At 43.0% G+C, this 21,323-nt stretch overlaps 2 protein-coding genes across 4 annotated transcripts; both read left to right on the top strand.

Moving 5' to 3' along the window:
• Window positions 1-8,241: 8,241 nt before the first annotated feature.
• Window positions 8,242-10,206, top strand: LOC117765895 (homeodomain-interacting protein kinase 3-like). 3 transcript variants are annotated; one of them, XM_034592486.1, is made up of 6 exons: window positions 8,242-8,853; window positions 8,990-9,165; window positions 9,273-9,396; window positions 9,493-9,612; window positions 9,710-9,829; window positions 9,911-10,206. In XM_034592486.1, the coding sequence occupies exons 1-6, from the start codon at window positions 8,668-8,670 to the stop codon at window positions 10,079-10,081; spliced, it is 897 nt and encodes a 298-aa protein (XP_034448377.1). In that variant the 5' UTR covers window positions 8,242-8,667; the 3' UTR covers window positions 10,082-10,206. The 3 variants fall into 3 exon arrangements, with proteins under 3 accessions (XP_034448377.1, XP_034448378.1, XP_034448376.1); XM_034592487.1 differs by having other exon boundaries at window positions 8,990-9,171; window positions 9,710-9,802; XM_034592485.1 differs by having other exon boundaries at window positions 8,990-9,171.
• A 2,775-nt stretch (window positions 10,207-12,981) lies between these two features.
• LOC117766101 (homeodomain-interacting protein kinase 3-like) lies at window positions 12,982-15,226 on the top strand. Its single transcript, XM_034592807.1, has 8 exons — window positions 12,982-13,024; window positions 13,502-13,692; window positions 13,813-14,004; window positions 14,135-14,316; window positions 14,418-14,541; window positions 14,638-14,757; window positions 14,855-14,947; window positions 15,056-15,226. Exons 1-8 carry the CDS (start codon window positions 12,982-12,984, stop codon window positions 15,224-15,226), a joined length of 1,116 nt encoding a protein of 371 aa, XP_034448698.1.
• Window positions 15,227-21,323: the final 6,097 nt, after the last annotated feature.

Below are 21,323 nucleotides of genomic sequence, written 5' to 3'. Positions count from 1 at the left end.
TGTTGTCATTTATGAACTAACTATCACAAATCATGAAGAATCAAATTCTTAGTTTTATGGGCGGCTGTGGCTGAGGGGGCAGAGCGGTCATCCTCTCATTTCCTCACATAGAAAAAGTGCTGCTCATAGATGCTCTGTATGAATGTGGGTGACTGGAGATAAGCCGTACTATAAAGCACTAGGTGGTCATCAAGACTAGAAAAGTGCTATATAAATACACACCATTTGTCTGCTGGTAAGAATAAAGCCATATAACCAAAAAACCTACAAATTCCTATGGGGGACGTAAAGTTGTCTCTATATAAAATGTTTGTAAAATGAACTGAGTCTCAGACAAACACTTAAATTACTTCTTGGGCCTGATCTTGACGTATAAATCTGCCAGAGTGTGAACCATGTCCTCATTTGTCACACGTTTCAACACTCCTGACGTGTGATGAGTTCTCTTTCCTTTCAGTTTCATGTTTACTCTGAGCTACAGTTGTGCGCTGACTTGCTGCTCCAGATGTTTTCTTCACCTGTGTTCTAGAGACCTTGACTTCTTTCCAAGTGGCAGCTGTCATCGCTCATCTCTTCTCGCTCTTCCTCATGGTTCTCATCATCAGAACGTGTAAAGTAAAGACGACAGGATACATTCTCTGTTGGGCGGCACAGAGGCAAAGTCTTACAAGTAGGACGACTTGTGAAACATAACTGCCGACCTGACTTAACCTGAACGTGATCAGTTTACACAAAACACACAAAGCAAGTTCTTTTCTTTTAAATATCTTATGAATATTTATTTATTGACGTATTTGGTCCTTTAATTGTTTCCTCTAAAGGCTGAAACTCTCCTGGAGGATATTGCTGCTCATGGTAATACATTGATATTATTGCTGCTGTAACAGGCAGTTATTGAACATTTTATGTCCCCATCACACTGAATGGTGCAACTAGGATTTTGTCTGTGCTTTCAGATGGATTTTCTGGAAGCTAACTGTAAAACCTGAGTGGCAGTTATTGAGCGTGCGTTCTTAAGAGACGACAACACCGCTGTATTATGAAATGTGACATGGTGGTAACACAGAGCCTGTGAAGACGATCATCTTCGGCCATTTTCTGATCTACTTATGCATCATCTTGCTATAAAATTCCTTGTTCCCCCCCTCATCTATTGGCTGTTTTTATACACAAACAGTTTATGGCAGTCCACTGAATAACATTTTACACAGGTTATAATAAACAGTCTGGGAATCTATGTTAGCTTATATACATATTGAATAAGAAGCTTCTTAATATGTTGCATACGTATATATGTTCTGTTTTTGTGTACTTATATGTTCTGTCTAGTTATATGTTTACACCGGGGATCACAGAGAAACAGCATTTCAATCCCGTGTCCTGTACAAATGGCAGAATTGACAATAAAGTTGACTTTGACTTTCCAAACGCATCATTAGTGCATCTGACCATCACTTCCTGTAACACTGCAGGCCGGTGTATTGGTAAACTGGAGAAAGCAAGCTTTGTCATTATAGGCGAACAGTTCCAGGGTCTGCTCCAGTGCTTGTGCTGGGGCAGAGGGTTTGATATTCTGCTGTGTATGAAGGAGTGCAACTGTAAAGGGAATCATTATACCCACATTGAATTTCTGCCCCTAGCATCAGCAGTCGTGTAAGTGTGTGTGTGTGTGTGTGTGTGTCTCCCTTCGACCGGTGGGACACATGTAGGGAAGCACAACAGAGTGATGGGCCTCCTAAGACCACTTAAACTCACACAGCCCACATCCACCCTGACACACACACTTTGACTCATACAGTGGCCTAATTAGAGATGACAGCAGAGGAGAGAGAGAGAGCTTAAAAAAAAAAAACGACAAAGATGGTGCGGAGAAGCCGCATTGAAAAAAGCAGAGGTGGAGCGGAGAGTGATTAGATGGCAAATGTGTACTTTAAAGTTTGAAAGTGCTGGCAGAACGGTGGCCTGCTTCTTCCCCTCGCTTCCCCCCCCCCTGGAGAATAGATGTTTCATAAATGGTGCATGTGCTTGAAAACTCAGGTTGACTTAGCATCTGAACTTTGACTTTTACGATTGGACCTTTTTTGAACTTTTATTGCAGTGCCCATTCTAAACATGCCTGTGTTATTGTTAATGCTCGGAGGCTATTTGAGAATTATTCCTCATCATTCGCGAGTCCTCCTCAAACAGACCCACAACATACTGTCCCTTTTTTATTGATTGTGTGCTGGATGTTGTGTGCAGAGCTTTTTCATGCATATCCTATAATATACTATGATTATATCAGAATATGTTTTCTTGGCAGGAAGACTTAATAATGTTAGTCTCCCCAGGAAATGATTTGATAAAAGTGAAAACATAAATTCATTGCGTCGACCACACGCCGAACATGTTGTTTGCTTTCTGTCAGCCTGTGAAGTGACAGGAGACGGATGAGTCTCTCTGGCCTCTGACGTCTGATCACCGCGGCCTCGGGGATCCGGACCTGAGCTTTCATCATCCTGCAGATCGAGGAGTCGAGCGGCTGGATGAAATATGGAGGGATTGACACTGCAGTGTGGAGAAACTCAAGTTTTCTCCACCAGGCTTTTACATTTATATCATTGTTTCAAGAATAATTTGCAAGATTAACTTTAGTTGATTAAGATGTGAGATTTATTTTATTCTGTTTCCTGTTAGAACTGGAGTTTGACTTGAAGCCACTGAGGAAGCTGCTGTATCTCTGTTCATTAGGTAAGTCAGTGATTCCCAGCCAGGGGTGCGTGTTCCTTCAGGGGTTACGGCTGCAGTTGCCAGGGACAACGTGCAGAGACTGTGGAGCAGCTCAACTAATTTGACATAAATAGAAATGACAATTTGATTTAATATGCACAGTCAGTTGTAACACCTGAGTATTGTGTGTCGCAGCAAACACAAGGTCTGAAAAACAGTCACTAGTTGCATTTTACTTTCAGCCTCTCTGGTGGAGCCCAGAAACTATTATGGAGACATTTGCCCTGGCAAAGTTTTCAAGGCAGTCTTGAGGTTTTTTGACAGTGTATACTTTGAAATCCTTATAATGTGAGCATGGATAGAACTGCAAATATATTATAGAATATTTTATAGTTAAATATTTACATTCGCAAACAACAAATATATCCATAATTCTCAAAATGTCGACTCTGTAGTATCCCAGGTCGTCTTGGTTGTTTTTAAAAACAAATGCTCGGATTTAACCTTTATTTTGTTACTTTTTACTGAATTTATTACAAATCAATAACAATGTAACAATTAATCATTTTGGTTACAGCAATAGGAATGGAACCTTATGACCCTGATTCATACCTTAATAAATAATAAAGGTTCTATATTACGGTTATTATTTAATATAGATACAAACCAGTTTAGATTCTTTCTTCACAGTTTAATTCAGCTTCAGACTGGTGACGTGTCATTTATCTCACCTGATGAACCAATGGACAAACAGGAAGCCGGGAGGATGCAGCTGATCTCCCACGCTGCAGCATCACAGCCACTGCATTCTCATAGAGGAACACTAGAGGGAGCTGTCTGACAAGATATGGCGAAAACAGACCAGCTGATGGTGCAGGCACGTTGCTTCAGTGTGTGTGTAGATGTGTGTGTGCGCGCGCTTGTGTGTAGATGACGTTTTTCATATTTTGCATATTCGCACCTTGATTATGAGGAAACGTGCACGTGTGATGCCCTACTTCCATCCTCCCTTGAAATTCCAGCGGATGCTTCTGTGAAAGCGTCTCTGCAGCTTCCTGCTGAAGAAGAAGGACGCAGCCTATTCGACGTTTGATCCATTAAACAATAATATAAGAATAAAATTTGATTTGATAAATTAGACCAATGATGACGGTTGGTCTTTGTTATATTTTGCAATAGAACACAGGGACCTTAGAAGGTGGAAGCAGGCGGAGACACACACACACACACAGACACACGCACACACACCCAGACACACACACACACACCCAGACACACACACACACACCCAGACACACACACACACACCCAGACACACACACACACACACACACACTGTAGAAACACAGAAGCATTAAATGGACCTAAACTCCCTTTTAGAAACGACAGGACCAAATCCTTCACGCCTGAGTCACCTTTAGTTTGAGAGAATTTATGCATATTATTTATTCATATTCTTATCTGGACTCACACATATGCTGCAAAGGTTAGGGCGTCTCAGCAGTTTGAGAAGCTTGAAAAGTTAAAAGTTGAGGGAACATCACAGTCATTAAGGTGCTTTAGGGATCATGTTGTGCCACAGAGTATGATGGTCCAGTCACAGCGGAATCAAACTGGGCCCAGCACACCTCTTAAACTGGGCATTTCTCCACATGCCACAGTGGTGTGCACGGGGCTGTAGTAACCACAAACACAGGCCCAAAGTGGAACTGTGTCTTTGTTCACCACAGCGTTAACAAAATACAAGTTGGAACTACATTCACGACGAGCTCTTCCACTCCATGTCCCCACGTTATGAACAAGCAGATTACGACAGCTCAGTGGGGCTGCAGGTAACAATTCATTTCTCTGTTACCTCTGCCAGGGGGCTTATGTTTCCCCTCCTGTCAACTGTGTGTTTCATTCTTTCTTTGTTTCTTTGTCTGGCATCAGGGTTACACAGAAATGGCTTCTTTTTATTGGGGCATATTTTGTGTTATCACATCTAGTTCACTGTAGAAACAGCTGAGGAGTGTGTGTGTGTGTGTGTGTGTTTTTGCAAGTGAGAAGCACGTAATCTTGAGTGACAGGCTGACCATCTGAAATCCCAAATTAATTTTCACATTTTTTCACCTGCACACACAAACACGCACCGCGGCATCTCTTCACATTTCTTCGCCTTCCACGTCTTTTTGTCGTTTTTGAATTTGAACTCGTGAACATATTTTGTCAACACATCTTTTCTCATATCAACCAACACCCATCATTTAACTTCTGACTAAGTTAAGTCCAGGTAATCTTCTTGTTCCTTTCATGCCTCTGGAACATTTTAACACAGACGGATGCAAGTATTTAGAGAAATCATATCTGGTTCATATGTGGGGAAATATGTGTGTGTTTAAAACTAGTGATAGAGTGCACAGGGATTGTGTTCATGTCTAACACACGTGCAAAACAAAACAGATGTATGTAATAGTGTGTGCACGTGGGGAACATGCAACATTAGGCCTCTCCAATACATTTTACAGCCACCCAGTGAGACCAATGAGCCACTGTTACTGGATATTTGATTTCTATGCTGCAGTTAATCTATTGCTGCTGCATTAGGTTGTAATATTGAACATATTCACACTTAATAATGATGATTTTCACTCACACACATCAATCTGGAAATATCCCCATGTTTCCCTATTAGCCACTCCAGGCTTATATATATTGTATTTATCAGACTAGCTTGCAATATGCATCCATTTAGGATGGAACAAAAGAATCACTCACTCATCACACTCTCATATCACGTCTACAGAACTAAACACCATCGGATTTGTGTACTTAGTTTTGCAAATTTTTGGACCTTTATTATTTTTCTCTATCATCTATTCAGTCCAGAAAAGCATTTTTGAAATATAGCTCTTCAGACGCCACAGGCAGTAATTCAATAATTTGGTGGACCATTTTAAATGCGGCCGCACTCTACCTGCTCGGGAAAAAGTAAAACAGGCCCGGGGAAAAACAAAAGTGGGCAGCAGCTGACTGCAGCCGTGACTCTATTAAGAATGTTAATGCAGCATCCTTGTTTGACAAGATTCAGCATTAATATTTAAAAAAAAGAAAGCTTTCAAAAGTAGAAGGTTAAATGTAGAAGCCCATTTTCTTTCAGGTTCTCTGAGCAAAGAGACGTGAACGTAAAACGGTAAAGATGGGTTTCCTGACAGGTAATAAACAATTGAGAAACCAAGGATGGACTTCTGTAGTTTTGCCAAGAAAAACTAATTCACATTAATAAAAAATTCTAAACTTTCATCAGTGTCGTTTCATTTTTTTTAATAATGGAGGGACGAACATATTTTTAACTCACCTCACCTATAGGGCTTCAAATCCTGAGTTCCACACAGTAATATAAGCACATTTTTACTTCTGGTCTTTTTTACATTCCCTACCACGCCGTACGTGTGTGTGCACGTGCACCGTGACGCTGGGAGTAGGCTTGTAGAGTTTGATGTTTCCTTTCTTTGCTATCATGAATATTTGATTCAGTTCACCATCCCCAGAAGGTTCCATCCAAATGAAAGCTAAAATAACAGCATCAACAACAACTACAAGAGCAGCAGCAGCAGCAGCAGCAGCAGCACTATGGGAACATGCAGCCAATCACCTACAGCAGCTGACAGGGGTGATGTGTGTGTTCAGTACAGTAGATTCCATTGGTTTCCCCCTCGCTAGCGTGAGAAAATCCAGAATATAATTATTTAAAGGAATATGTTTTCAAAAGATGGAAACACATATGTCGACATATGAAGGAAAAAATAAAACCTGGAACATTGATCAGAGGACTGTGTTTTCATGTAGGTACACATAACCAACATGGAAATGGAGGAAAAGTGAGGTGAGTGAAGCAGAGGCTGAAAAAATGACATAGAAAGATGAAAGGGAGGAAGAGGAGAGCAACACGGTCATTAGGAGGCAGTGCTGCACTTCCCATTGTAGTGCATGAACTTGCACGCATGCACGGCTGCTGCTTGATGACGTGTAGGCGTGCATGTGAGTGTAAGAGACGCTGGGTTCAGTGTGTGGAGTCATTCTTGAACATGTACTGTGTTCACTTGGTTTTGGGTTAATTGGGTTTACAGATACATGGATCTCAATGGAGATAAGCCTGAAAAGCTCTGTGTCGCAAGTAAAGAGATCAGAGCAGTAGACAAATGCACAAATCAAGTGAAGGAGTGTATAATGGAGGGATGTACAGACTTGTAATGTTCACCTGCTAGAAAACCTGATATGATCAGCTGAAGTCGGGCGCCCGTTAAATTACAAAATGACCCTATGCAGTATTTACACTCAGCCGAGAACTATTTCCCAAAGAAACACACCTGCTCTATTTCCCCATGTGTCATGTGAAGTGTCTCATGCCCGAAATCTGATCAACACGTACATGTAAATTAAACCTCTGTAATGCACCTGCTGCTATCGTCCAGACCTTTGGACTTTAAAATAATATATTGTCGTTGCTATGGATCTTTCTTGGGGCCCCTGGCGATTGCCTCCTTTGGGCACCCTGTTGTTACGGCCCTGGCTGACTGTGAGGCTCCCCACAGATGGATTTCTTAACCTGACGGAGGAGCAAACATCAAACTGCACTTATCTCACACTTAAACAACATCAAACCTGTCTCTCATTCTGCTTTAGTCGGGTTGAATCTTATGTGAGTGTGTGTTCTCACTGTGGTGTCCTAGTTTCTGCCTGGCAGCCTTCGAGGTCAGATAAGGAGCAAACTTTCCACATTGTGTAACAGAGAATAAACTGGCACAAGCACACACACACACACACACACACACACACACACACACACACACACACACACACACACACACAGCAACATCATCTTCCAAATAATCAGTGACAACCACAAAATGTGTATACACACACACACACACACAGTTACAATGTTATTATTTGATTTCAAACACGTTGCTGTTTTATGTTTTTAAATGATATATATTTTTGTTTTGGCCACCGGGGGACAAATAAAGTTTGTTTGAATTTTAATTTTCAAAAACAACAACAAAAGGAAACCCTTTTGTTGTGAGGTCACAGCAGCAGAGCTTTGACGTAAAGGACTCAGTTCACCTTTGACAGTTGGAGAGAGACACACAAGCAAGAAGACTCTGGATTACAGATCGATTCTCAGCTGCTGGTTATTGAACTGCAAATACTGGACATCATGTCATCGTTGGAAAATCCAGAAGATTCTTCTGCTGCCTCAGGTAAGATTCTGAAAACAGAGTAGCTATGCTAGCAGAAGTAGCTATGCTAGCAGAAGAAGCTATTGTAATGTGCAACCTGTGTGTGTCCTTGGTTAACAGCTTGTGTGCGCTGTTTCTGATGTGTGCGTGTGAAGAGGAAGATATTAGAGGATAGCTACTTATGCTAGCATAGCTACTTCTGCTAGCTTAGCTACTTCTGCTAGCATGGCTACTTCTGCTAGCATAGCTACTTCTGCTAGCTTAGCTACTTCTGCTAGCATGGCTACTTCTGCTAGCATAGCATAGCAAAGACATGTGACTCCTGTTGTGCGTTTGTTCATATTGTGTTGACTGAATGAATCTCTCACACTGAAAATACCTACGTCACATATTCTGTCTCCACCATCTCTCTCCACAGTTTCAATGACAGCACCTGACGCTCAGGACAGCCAGACGCTGCACAGCAGCTCTTCCTCCTATTTGGTCCTGGACTTTCTAGGGCAAGGCAACTTTGGAATGATCTTCTCGTCCATGAACCTCAGGACCAAACAGATCGTGGCTGTGAAAATCCTGAAGGACACCGAGGTCGCCCAGGACACTGAGCATGAGGTATGAGACTGAAGTCTTTGTTTATATTCCTTATATAGGTGTTGTCTGCTCCATCAGAACATGAAGATGATCACAAACTGTTGATAGTCTTGTCTCATCACGTCTCCTCTTCTCTCTTCAGATTACCATGCTGAAAGTCATCAGTGGCCTGGATGCGGATCTCACCAACATGGTCAAGTTCTATGAAGAATTCCAGCACATGGAAACGACCTGTTTGGTGTTTGAGAGGCTGGACATGAGTCTCTATGACCTGCTACTGCAGCGAGAGTGGGAGCACCATCCTCTACATGAGATCCGCCCAGTTGCCAAGCAGGTATGCAGGCGCGATCAATGCATCATGAAACAAACACTCATCTGTAGAGAGATCCCCAAAACCTAAACCTAACACCCAACAACAGAACATGGGAGAAAATAATTCTAAATGTTGTGTATTCTTTGTGTCCCTGCAGCTCTTGGTGGCCTTGGATGCCCTGAAGGGTCTCGGCGTCCTGCACACGGACATAAAACCAGACAACATTATGTTCGTTAACATGAAGGATCAGCCACTCAGGGTAAAGTTAATTGACTTTGGCTGCGCCATGATGGCGTCCCAAGTCGAGCTGGGGATGGAGATCCAGCCGTGTGGGTACATGTGAGTTCATCCTGCACAGCATCTGTTCAGCAACATTATTTTCTCTGCCCTGAAATGTTTCAACAGATTTTTCATCTGTGGCTCATGTCTTTCCTTCTCAGGGCTCCAGAGATCTCTCTGGGTCTTCCATTCTCCGAGGCCGTCGATGTGTGGGGGGTCGGGTGCATACTGGCGTTCCTCTACCTGGCTCAAAACCTGTTCTCTGTTGATTGCCAATATCAAATGGTATTTATCATCCAACCAAATGGCTTTTTATTTATTTTTCATATTCATAGAGAATGTAAGTGGATGTGATTCTCATGATGTGTATTCTGTCTGCAGATGAAGAACATGGTGACAGTGCTGGGCCAGCCGCAGGACCACCTGCTCCGTGCTGGAATGTACAGCGAGCAGTTCTTCATCGAAGAGTATGGTGAAGACAGTCCATCATGGAGACTGATGGTAGAGTAAACATGTTCTTCTATGTTTGAGAATTTTAATGGAGCATTTTTAAATCATACTGCCCTGTTCTCATCTTTATTTATTTTTGTTCCTTCAGACTGCAGAAGAATTCACGGCTGTTAGTAACGTGGAAACAGAGGAAGAGGAGAGCTTCATCGAGCTGCCGAACTCCCTCAACGGCCTGATTCATGTGAGTACTCTCTCATGTGTTGTACGAGTAAAGACTGGATCTGTACCAGTTATTTATCCGTCAATCGGGAGCTGGATCATCTGACCTGAAACCTGTTTTCAAATCCAGATCCATCCAAAGTTGGGGGCGGCTGAGATGGAAGACCGCATGGCCTTTGTGTCTCTGTTGGAGGGGCTGCTGCATCTTGACGGGGATGAGAGGATCTCTCCTCGTCAAGCTCTGGAGCTGCCCTTCATTTCCATGAGCCACCTGAGGGAGGACGTCCACAGCAGAGACTAGTAAGTGACCACATGTCCTTTCACACTGGAACTAAACAACACATCAGGTTGGATGGACTGATGGTTTTCATTAATTGACAGTGACTGATTTACTAATTGATTGTCTTTCCTCATCCAGTCTGACCACCTCCCAAGACGCAATGAGGGTCTGCCCAATGGAGGACAGCGTCCACTTTTCAACCTCAGACAGCGGCTACTCTGGCTCCATGGACGAAGTCTCCTGGGATTCTGTGGAGGCTCTAGACTCCACAAGTGCCACCAGTGAACTGTCCTGGTGTTCTGACCTGACAATAGTGTCCACAGACACCACCTGGTCGCCACTTTTCAATGACAACAGTGAGGAACTGCCCTGGTTGTTTGACCTGACTATCAACTCCAGAGATACCTCGGTCTGGTCGTCCATCAGAGATGATGACACCAGGGAGGAAGTTTCCGGATGTTCTGACCTGACTATCGACTCCAGAGATACCTCGGTCTGGTCGTCCATCAGAGATGATGACACCAGGGAGGAAGTTTCCGGATGTTCTGACCTGACTATCGACTCCAGAGATACCTCGGTCTGGTCGTCCATCAGAGATGATGACACCAGGGAGGAAGTCTCCGGGTGTTCTGACCTGACTATCGACTCCAGAGATACCTCGGTCTGGTCGTCCATCGGAGATGATGACACCAGGGAGGAAGTCTCCGGATGTTCTGACCTGACTATTGACTCCAGAGATACCTCGGTCTGGTCGTCCATCGGAGATGATGACACCAGGGAGGAAGTCTCCTGCCGTTCTGACGAGGCTGCAGACGTCACAGCTGCAGCCACAGCCTCCTCGGGCGGCAAGAGGAAGCTGTGGAGAAGAATTAGAAAATTCTTCTCAAGACTCACAAGCTGCTGCCGTCCGAAACCGGAGGACTGAATTATTTATTTCTTTATTTCTTTATTGGTGTTTTTCTATTTTAATATGCATTGTGTAATAATCTGTTCAGTCTGTTTCTGTTTGTATTCACTTCCTGTTTTATTTTGTTGTCTGTGTTCTTGTGTCTAGTGTCTAGTTCTACTTCCTGTTGGTTTCCCCACACACCTGTACCTTGTTTGTCATTAAGCTTTCCCTATTTATACCCTGTGTTTCCCCTCACCCTCTGCCAGACTGTCATTGTCTCCTTCGTGTGGCCATGCTCTCCAGCGTTAAGTTCCGTGTGTTTGCTTACCTGGTTTTGGACTCTGCCTGGATTACCGATTTTGGATTATGTGCCTTTTCCCTGAATGGACTTGTTTGCTTCTCTGACTGCCTACCCGTGTATGACCTCTGGATTGCTAAATTAAAGTTTTATTTTGTACTTTATTTTTTGTCTCCCGTACTTCCTTTTGCAACTGAGTCCCAGCTTTGTGCAGAACCGTCACACATTGTACATGTACATAATACTAGTTTTCAAAATGATAATGTTTTATTAATACTTTTTTTCTACATTTGAATACCTTTTACTACATTTAATGGTTTTAATACTTTTTAATACTGTGTGATATTCTTACTACATTTTTTTACATTTAATACTTTTAATGATTTTGAATCCTGTTGATATTTCTTGTTTTATTTAAATACCTTGAATAATTGTTGTCTTTTACAGTGTGTAAATAAAATGTATAGATTGTATTTTAGTCCAGTGTCTCGTAATCATACAAAGTCAACTAAAGATTCAGGTCTGAGTGAGCGGACACGTGAAATGCATTTTCAGGTGATTTTTAATGGACGGGGATTAAAACTGATACAGAGTCTCAGATCTCAGAATGCATTCAGGCAAATTCAGATCTGTATCGTAGCATCGACCACTTGTGATTGGATCACTCAGGATGGATGTGGATACCTGGTCTAAGCTGTGACTTAGTGATGCTCAAACCTTTACCCTTCATTCCACCCACAGTTATTCTCTGGTGTTCTCTAACTCTTAGTCTCCAACAACTTATTGAATCTCAGCAGGTCCTCACACTGCAGCCATGAGGCAGAAGCAGATCCAAACCGTGTTCCCCTGAGAAGGAGGCCTTTCAGCTCCACCAGGCCCTTTAGAATTAAGACTAATGTGACCTCCAATGGCAGCATTCAGCGTACGTGTCACCTTCTCTATACACTGGTGAGAGAGATAAAGTTTGAAGGTGAACTGTTAATCCTTGGAAAGAGACTATGGGTGAGAAAGGTAGCGAAGGTAAAGAAGAAAACACGCTTTCCTCCTGCACATTCTGATATTGATCAGTTATTGGGCCACAGATTCAGTGTTTCTGGGTAAGAGGCACCGGGTAATGTACTGTGGTCAGTTTGACACACACACACACACACACACACACACACACGATCCATGCTGTTCAATGCAGCGCTGCTTTTTACTGACCCTGATTTTATGTTTTTTCTCTGATTGGACATTGTGCTTGTCACTATTTTGATGCTCAGTTTTGATTGGCTCACTGTAAAGGTCATTTGTTCTGGAGTGAGGGTTCAGGCTGTGAGATTGAGATTGACGGGTGTTCGGGCCCGAACTCTGTGTGAGGCTGGTTTATAACTTTCAGTGACCAGCATGACGTACAGTGTCATGGCTGACTAAACACACACACACAGATATATATACATGAGATACATGTTATTATTTAATACATTTCAAACAAGTTGCTGTTTTATGTTTTTAAATGATATATATTTTTGTTTTGGCCACCGGGGACAAATAAAGTTTGTTTGAATTTGAATTAAAAAAAACAACATCTAAGACATCAAAGGAAACCCTGTGTTGTGAGGTCACAGCAGCAGAGCTTTGACATAAAGGACTCAGTTCACCTTTGACAGTTGGAGAGAGACACACAAGCAAGAAGACTCTGGATTACAGATCGATTCTCAGCTTCTGGTTATCGAACTGCAAATACTGGACATCATGTCATCATGGGAAACTCCAGAAGATTCTTCTGCTGCCTCAGGTAAGACTCTGAAAACAGAGTAGCTATGCTAGCAGAAGTAGCTATGCTAGCAGAAGTAGCAATTTTAACGTGCAACCTGTGTGTGTCCTTGGTTAACAGCTTGTGTGCGCTGTTTCCGGTGTGTGCGTGTGAAGAGGACGATATCAGAGGATAGCTACTTATGCTAGCATAGCTACTTCTGCTAGCATAGCTACTTCTGCTAGCATGGCTGATTCTTCTGGCTTTTTGTCTAAAAACATGTAGTAAATGAGGCCGTTTCTAGTGGAATTTGAATGTCGGGGCTAACAGACACTGTGACGTCACCACAGGAGCAGTATGGAGGCATGTTGTGTCTTTTGTGTCTTAAAATGACAACTGCAGAAAGACAAAGACATGTGACTCCTGTTGTGTGTTTGTTCATATTGTGTTGACTGAATGAATCTCTCACACTGAAAACACCCACGTCACATATTCTGTCTCCACCATCTCTCTCCACAGTTTCAATGACAGCACCTGACGCTCAGGACAGCCAGACGCTGCACAGCAGCTCTTCCTCCTATTCGGTCCTGGACCTTCTAGGGCAAGGCAACTTTGGAATGATCTTCTCGTCCATGAACCTCAGGACCAAACAGATCGTGGCTTTGAAAATCCTGAAGGACACCGAGGACGGCGAGGACATTGAGCATGAGGTATGAGACTGAAGTCTTTGTTTATATTCCTGTGCTCAGGTGTTGTCTGCTCCATCCGAACATGAAGCTGATCAAACTGTTGATAGTCTTGTCTCATCATGTCTCCTCTTCTCTCTTCAGATTACCATGCTGAAAGTCATCAGTGGCCTGGATGCGGATCTCACCAACATGGTCAAGTTCTATGAAGAATTCCAGCACATGGAAACGACCTGCTTGGTGTTTGAGAAGCTGGACATGAGTCTCTATGACCTGCTACTGCAGCGAGAGTGGGAGCACCATCCTCTACATGAGATCCGCCCAGTTGCCAAGCAGGTATGCAGGCGCGATCAATGCATCATGAAACAAACACTCATCTGTAGAGAGATCCCCAAAACCTAAAACCCAACAACAGAACATGGGAGAAAATAATTCTAAATGTTGTGTATTCTTTGTGCCCCTGCAGCTCTTGGTGGCCTTGGATGCCCTGAAGGGTCTCGGCGTCCTTCACACGGACATAAAACCAGACAACATTATGTTCGTTAACATGAAGGATCAGCCACTCAGGGTGAAGTTAATTGACTTTGGCTGCGCCATGATGGCGTCCCAAGTCGAGCTGGGGATGGAGATCCAGCCGTGTGGGTACATGTGAGTTCATCCTGCACAGCATCTGTTTAGCAACATTATTTTCTCTGCCCTGAAATGTTTCAACAGATTTTTCATCTGTGGCTCATGTCTTTCCTTCTCAGAGCTCCAGAGATCTCTCTGGGTCTTCCGTTCTCCGAGGCCGTCGATGTGTGGGGGGTCGGGTGCGTACTGGCGTTCCTCTACCTGGCTCAAAACCTGTTCTCCATTGATTGCCAATATCAAATGGTATTTATCATCCAACCAAATGGATTTTTATTTATTTTTCATATTCATAGAGAATGTAAGTGGATGTGATTCTCATGATGTGTATTCTGTCTGCAGATGAAGAACATGGTGACAGTGCTGGGCCAGCCGCAGGACCACCTGCTCCGTGCTGGAATGTACAGCGAGCAGTTCTTCATCGAAGAGGAGGGTGAAGACAGTCCATCATGGAGACTGATGGTAGTGTAAACATGTTCTTCTATGTTTGAGAATTTTAATGGAGCATTTTTAAATCATACTGCCCTGTTCTCATCTTTATTTATTTTTGTTCCTTCAGACTGCAGAAGAATTCACGGCTGTTAGTAACGTGGAAACAGAGGAAGAGGAGAGCTTCATCGAGCTGCCGAACTCCCTCAACGGCCTGATTCATGTGAGTACTCCCTCATGTGTTGTACGAGTAAAGACTGGATCTGTACCAGTTATTTATCTGTCAATCGGGAGCTGGATCATCTGACCTGAAACCTGTTTTCAAATCCAGATCCATCCAAAGTTGGGGGCGGCTGAGATGGAAGACCGCATGGCCTTTGTGTCTCTGTTGGAGGGGCTGCTGCATCTTGACGGGGATGAGAGGATCTCTCCTCGTCAAGCTCTGGAGCTGCCCTTCATTTCCATGAGCCACCTGAGGGAGGACGACCACAGCAGAGACTAGTAAGTGACCACATGTCCTTTCACACTGGAACTAAACAACACATCAGGTTGGATGGACTGATGGTTTTCATTAATTGACAGTGACTGATTTACTAATTGATTGTCTTTCCTCATCCAGTCTGACCACCTCTCAACTAGCAATGAGGGTCTGCCCAACGGAGGACAGCGTCCACTTTTCAACTACAAACAGCAGCTACTCTGGCTCCATGGACGAAGTCTCCTGGGATTCTGTGGAGGCTCTAGACTCCACAAGTGTCACCAGTGAACAGTTCTGCTGTACTGACCTGAGAATAGTGTCCACAGACACCTCAGTCTGGTCGTCCATCAGAGATGATGACACCAGGGAGGAAGTCTCCGGGTGTTCTGACCGGACTATGGACTCCGGAGATACCTCGGTCTGGTCGTCCATCGGAGATGATGACACCAGGGAGGAAGTCTCCGGGTGTTCTGACCGGACTATGGACTCCGGAGATACCTCGGTCTGGTCGTCCATCGGAGATGATGGCACCAGGGAGGAAGTCTCGTGGAGTTCTGACGAGGCTGCAGACGTCACAGCTGCAGCCACAGCCTCTTCGGGTGGCAAGAGGAAGCTGTGGAGAAGAATTAGAAAATTCTTCTCAAGCCTCACAAGCTGCTGCCGTCCGAAAGTTGAGGACTGAATTATTTCTCTCTTTATTTCTTTATTGGTGTTCTTCTATTTTAATGTACATTGTACAAATATGTTTTTACTACTTTTTACTACTTTTTTATACATTTAATTGTTTAAATACTTTTTTATGACTGTGTAATATTTTACTACATTTCAATGCTTTTCAATACTGTATAATGTTGTTACCACATTTAACTACATTTTATTACATTTGAATACTTTTTAATACTGTTATATATTTTGACTCCATTTTACTACCTTTTAATACTTTTAATATTTATAATGATTTTTATACCTTGAATAAGTGTTGTCTGTTGCAGTGTGTAAATAAAATATATTGAATGTATTTCAGTCCAGTGTCTCATCATTATACAAACACAGAGTCTCAGATCTCAGGATTTTTTTTTTATATCTCAGACACATTCAGATCTGTATCGTAGCATCGACCACTTGTGATTGGATCACTCAGGATGGATGTGGATACCTGGTCTGAGCTGTGACTTAGTGATGCTCAAACCTTTACCCTTCATTCCACCCACAGTTATTCTCTGGTGTTCTCTCACTCTTAGTCTCCAACAACTTATTGAATCTCAGCAGGTCCTCACACTGCAGCCATGAGGCAGAAGCAGATCCAAACCGTGTTCCCCTGAGGAGGAGGCCTTTCATACACACACACACACACACACACACACACCATATTTGTCCATATTAAAATAATGTTGAACCATGACACCACGTGAAACCTAAATCCACACACACACACACACAGATGCAGGACAGAGGGGTGTCACATACCATCACCACAGACAGGTCAGTGTATGACACAGCCAAGATGGACACCACAGCCAACAGGCAAGTTGTTACCCAACACACACACACAAAAATGTATTTATTGCGAGCGAAGTGCAGACATCATGGGACCTGACGTGGGCCGGGGGATTTCATCTGATTGGCTGTCACATGCGCTCTGGTTGTCGTGACAACAGTTGTCCCTGCAGGACACTGGCAGACTGGGCTCGGCATGGAACCGAGCTGTGACACTGATGAGCGACTTGGAAACTTTTTAAGCCTCCATGTGGATTTGACTCCCTGAAATTCATTTGCAGCAGTAGCTGTTTTTTTATTTTTTTCATTGTCTCTCCTTTGGGGATGCGACTGTATGAACTCATGGCTCTGCATGCTTACTGGACATTTCGCAGGAGATGGACACAGTGGTTTAATCCTTTTAAACAGGCAACACTGAAACATTTCATTAAAATATACAACGAGATAAACGGCGTCACTTTCATCTACAGAACTGCATATTTCTTCAGCAGAAAGTAATCCCAGTAAAACAAAGTTCAATTTCAGTGATTCCAAAGCAGATATTAATGACTCAGTATCCATCTATTTTTAAATTTAAGTATATAATACTCTGGTTCTGCATTGTGAACTTTTTTTTGGGAGGTAAAAGTGAACAAATCGCCAACTGCTCGTGTCTGTACAGTAAATACAAAATAACAGTCAGCAGCTGGTTCGCCCAAAGTCGGACAACAAGGGGACACAGTTGAAACAAATCCATCTTCCAGCATATCTGCTGTTTAATCAATTGTTCTTGACCAAAAACTAGCACAAGGCACAAATCCTAATTAAATCCCAGTTTTTTTTTCAATGTCACACGTACACAGATTAAAGAAATAAGATAAAATGTGTAGACCAGGTGCTTGTGGGTGGATTTTGTTTCCCTCAGACACAAGCAGGCTGTTTCTCAATGTCCGCTCTTTGTGCTACGCGAAGCTTCCCATCCCAACCGTCCCCTGGCTTTATGCTTTCACGTTTAACGGGCTGACATGAAATTGGTATTGATCTCTTCAACTAACTCAGCTAGAAAACAATTCTAAGTATTTCCGAAAATGTTGAGCTGTTCGTTTAAGCCAATTCAATGAATCTCCTCTGCGGACTTTTTGTTGGTTGCAGTACTTGTTAACATGCAAGTTGCACAGGCAGATGTCAGGCAAACGAATGGGCTGGTGCACACGTTTATAGAAGTGACGCACACTCTTTAAAATTGCACTTTGTGTCACACATGTGCAGGAAAGTCAGACATCACAACGCACAGTACAAACACACAGCAGTCAGGAAAGAACAGAATCGGTTGAATTTGGTGCAAAAGGCTCTGAACGTGCACAACCGACTGGTTAGTGACAACGCAGCAAGCTGTTGTTCAGACGTCTCTGTGAAGAATGTTGCGGATTTTCAATGTCTTATTTCACTGGAGTGTGTGTGTGTGTCTGTGTGTGTTGCCTTATTTCCTTCCATTCCATTTTGCTGAAAATAGTCCCATTAAAAGGTGATTCTGCTGCCTCAGTGTGTGATTCTCCAGCTTAGATAATGAAGCCGCAGGAGACACACATACAGAGCAGAGTTAAATCATTTCACACACTTTGTTTCTCTCTCTCACACACACACACACACACACACACACACACACACACACACACACACACACACACACACACACACACACACACACAAAGGAGACACACAGTCTGCCGTTGGAGTTAAATCACTTGACCCCTGACCTCTCCCAGGACCAATGAGAACATGCCGACACGCGGGTGCAGACCCGATGACAGCCTATAAATAGCAGGCAATTTAGCAGGAGAGGAAGGGGGCATCTCTAAGATTAATGACTCCTCTCTGCATGCATTTTACTACTTTTTGTTCTATCAGTCTTATCTCCTCTCTTCCCTCCCACCTGCTCCACTTGCAGTCTCACGCGCTCTTTTTATGCGCTTGCAGCACTCTGCCTGCCTCTCTCTCCTATTGTCTTCAACACATTTTAACTGCTCTGTGTGTGTGTGTGTGTGTTGTCTAATTGTAATTGCATTTACTATGATATATGCCAATTTTGTCACGATTCTCCAACTTTTATCTGTCCAGCATCTCTTCTACCTCCAAACTCGTGATGCAAAACGAATCAGTCTTTCTAGAACTTGATCTGCTTGCACACAGTTTGCTGAGCGTTCGGCCTGTTGGGTAGTTGCACCTCAATAACTGTCGATAATGAGCCGCTCAGCTGAAGCAGCTCAGTCACTGCTCCACTCAGGCTACTTCCACACTCGTGTATTTGTTTAAAATGATCTCTGTTCAGACGAGTGTCCGCTGTGAGTGTCTGCTTATTGTCTCTGGGTGTAAACAGTCCCTGATTAGACGATTGGAATGAAAACCACTCAGCAGAATAAAAACCCTGCGGCTCTGTTGCCTCGAGGACCTGATTTGTCAGTGGCCCGGCCTGCAGAGCCCCGGCTGCTCTCCAGCCGCTCAGGTCTTTGCAAACCACAGATCTCTAAACCCTGGAAGTCCGGGCAGTGTGAAAGGTTAAAACGCAGTCCTAAACCCATCTGCAAGCTAAACGCATGTGTTTGAATGGGAGAAGCTAAAATCTTGAATTGGTCCGGTTCTCAAAGAGTCAGTTCAGAAAAAGTATTTTCGCATTTTGTGTAATCTAGTATAATCCATACAGATAGTTAAGGTTTACTATAGATAGATTTTATTAACTACTTCAAGTTCCACCACAAAAACAACTTGTTTAATTTGTGGAAAATTACATTCGAAAAATGCAGCAGAGCTACATTTTGGCTTGTGCATCATATGTATCACATCCGAATGTTAGGATGTGTCTGTGCTCATGGACACACATCCACCTGTGTGTGTGTGTTTGTGTGTGTTGTGTTTGTGCACGGTGGTGTGTTGTCTGAGTGCTTGTGGCTCCCTGCACCTGCCCTCCGGCCATGGCTTTATTAAACATTTCATTCACGTCAAACATAATTTGCACTGTCAGATCAAATCAACACACACGCACACAAACACACACTCAGACCCACCCACCCATACACACACACACATTTGGAGTTTGATTAGTCTCCAGAACTCAAACACAACAACAGTGCGTGTACATACAAGTGCACCGGACATTATCTTTATCCTAACAAGAGCATTTTTTTGCTCCGCGAGCACAAATGCTGTCCTTCGAGGACGGAGCTGTGACGAGCGCATTGTCATTATGAGTAGAGAACATTTCCTGGCCTCTCTCCAGCTGACCAATCAAAAGAGCTGAGACATCAGCCGCCGTCCCCGCCTCCCAACTCTCAAAAGTCAACTTGACGAGCGAGCAAGTGTTGAGCAGTCGTGTACGTTCGGTCAAATAAGGGGTTCATCACAGCCGCGTGCTCACGGGAATGTTTTGTGCACGAGAAGCAGAAAGGGGTGTCTCATGAAAATGGATTCCTGCTCACGGACACGGTTTTGTTCATTCGTAACAAACACATACTTACATAAAAACTACAACGCAGACCGGCTGCACACAATTGATATCACAAGTAGGAAAGAGATGAGTATTCGGTTGGGAGTGCAGCGTGAATATGATTCATATTCGTGTGTGAATGAAGGAAGTGGAAGAAAAAGAGATAGAAAGGTGACGGATGGGAGAGGCAGAGGTTAAGTACACTGTTAGATAGCATCTCAAACATTAGCAGTGATTCATATCCCAACAGGAAAAGAGGACAGGAAAGAGTCACAAGTAGAAAGAGAGAAGGACTAGTGGGGGAGCAGGAGAAAAACCATTAGATGAACTTTGCTTGTTTGGTGTTGAGCATTAAAGACTCAGCCCTTTTCTCTTTTAACATTAATAAGGTATTGATCCTTGAGCTTTCACATATGTCCATTTACTGTCCGATTAAAACATTGTACACTCATGACTTCTGAGAGTTGCTGGAGTCAGTGGTTTTATACCAACAACCAGCACTCATCAGCACATATCCCCACCGAGGCTGAACAATCCTACACAGTTCTTATAATATATAGAAATACAAAAGACAACAGGAGGTGGTCTGAAAACCTAAACTACTTATTTCTTACAAAACATAAAACACACATAGATATCAGTCGTCTAAAAATGTCATCAAGATCCATCCATTATTGATATATTTATTGATTGATTGATGCAATGTTAAAGAATGTGAATATTTTCAATAGGTTCTCTGTTGGCCAATGTCCCTTCCTTCCAAACCAACCAACCAACCAACCTTTGAAAAACAATATAATCTATACCCTACGACTCAATACCCTATATTGGATTTAACCAATGCTCACAATGATAAAAATTATATCCATCTGGAAACTAGTCACTTAAAAATCTCTTAATTCACACACTCGCAGGGGCACAGAGATGGAAAAAACTGATTAGAATAAGCAACATTATATTAAAGTTTCTTTCTTATTACCAAAAAAACAGTTTGAAATAAATTGTATTTAAATAGCACATTTTTGCCATTAACACACCCATTCACACAGTTCATCTATGGGCAGCACTTTTGTTTTGTGGTTCAGTATCAGTATCACACGAGCATGAGTGACCTCCATCCCAAAATATACACATTTTTATAATGTCCATCTGCTGAGTTGCATA

The sequence above is a fragment of the Hippoglossus hippoglossus genome, chromosome 8 (genome assembly GCF_009819705.1).
Source record: "Hippoglossus hippoglossus isolate fHipHip1 chromosome 8, fHipHip1.pri, whole genome shotgun sequence".
NCBI classification, from domain to species: Eukaryota; Metazoa; Chordata; class Actinopteri; order Pleuronectiformes; family Pleuronectidae; genus Hippoglossus; species Hippoglossus hippoglossus.
This window is presented reverse-complemented; position numbering and strand designations above follow the sequence as displayed.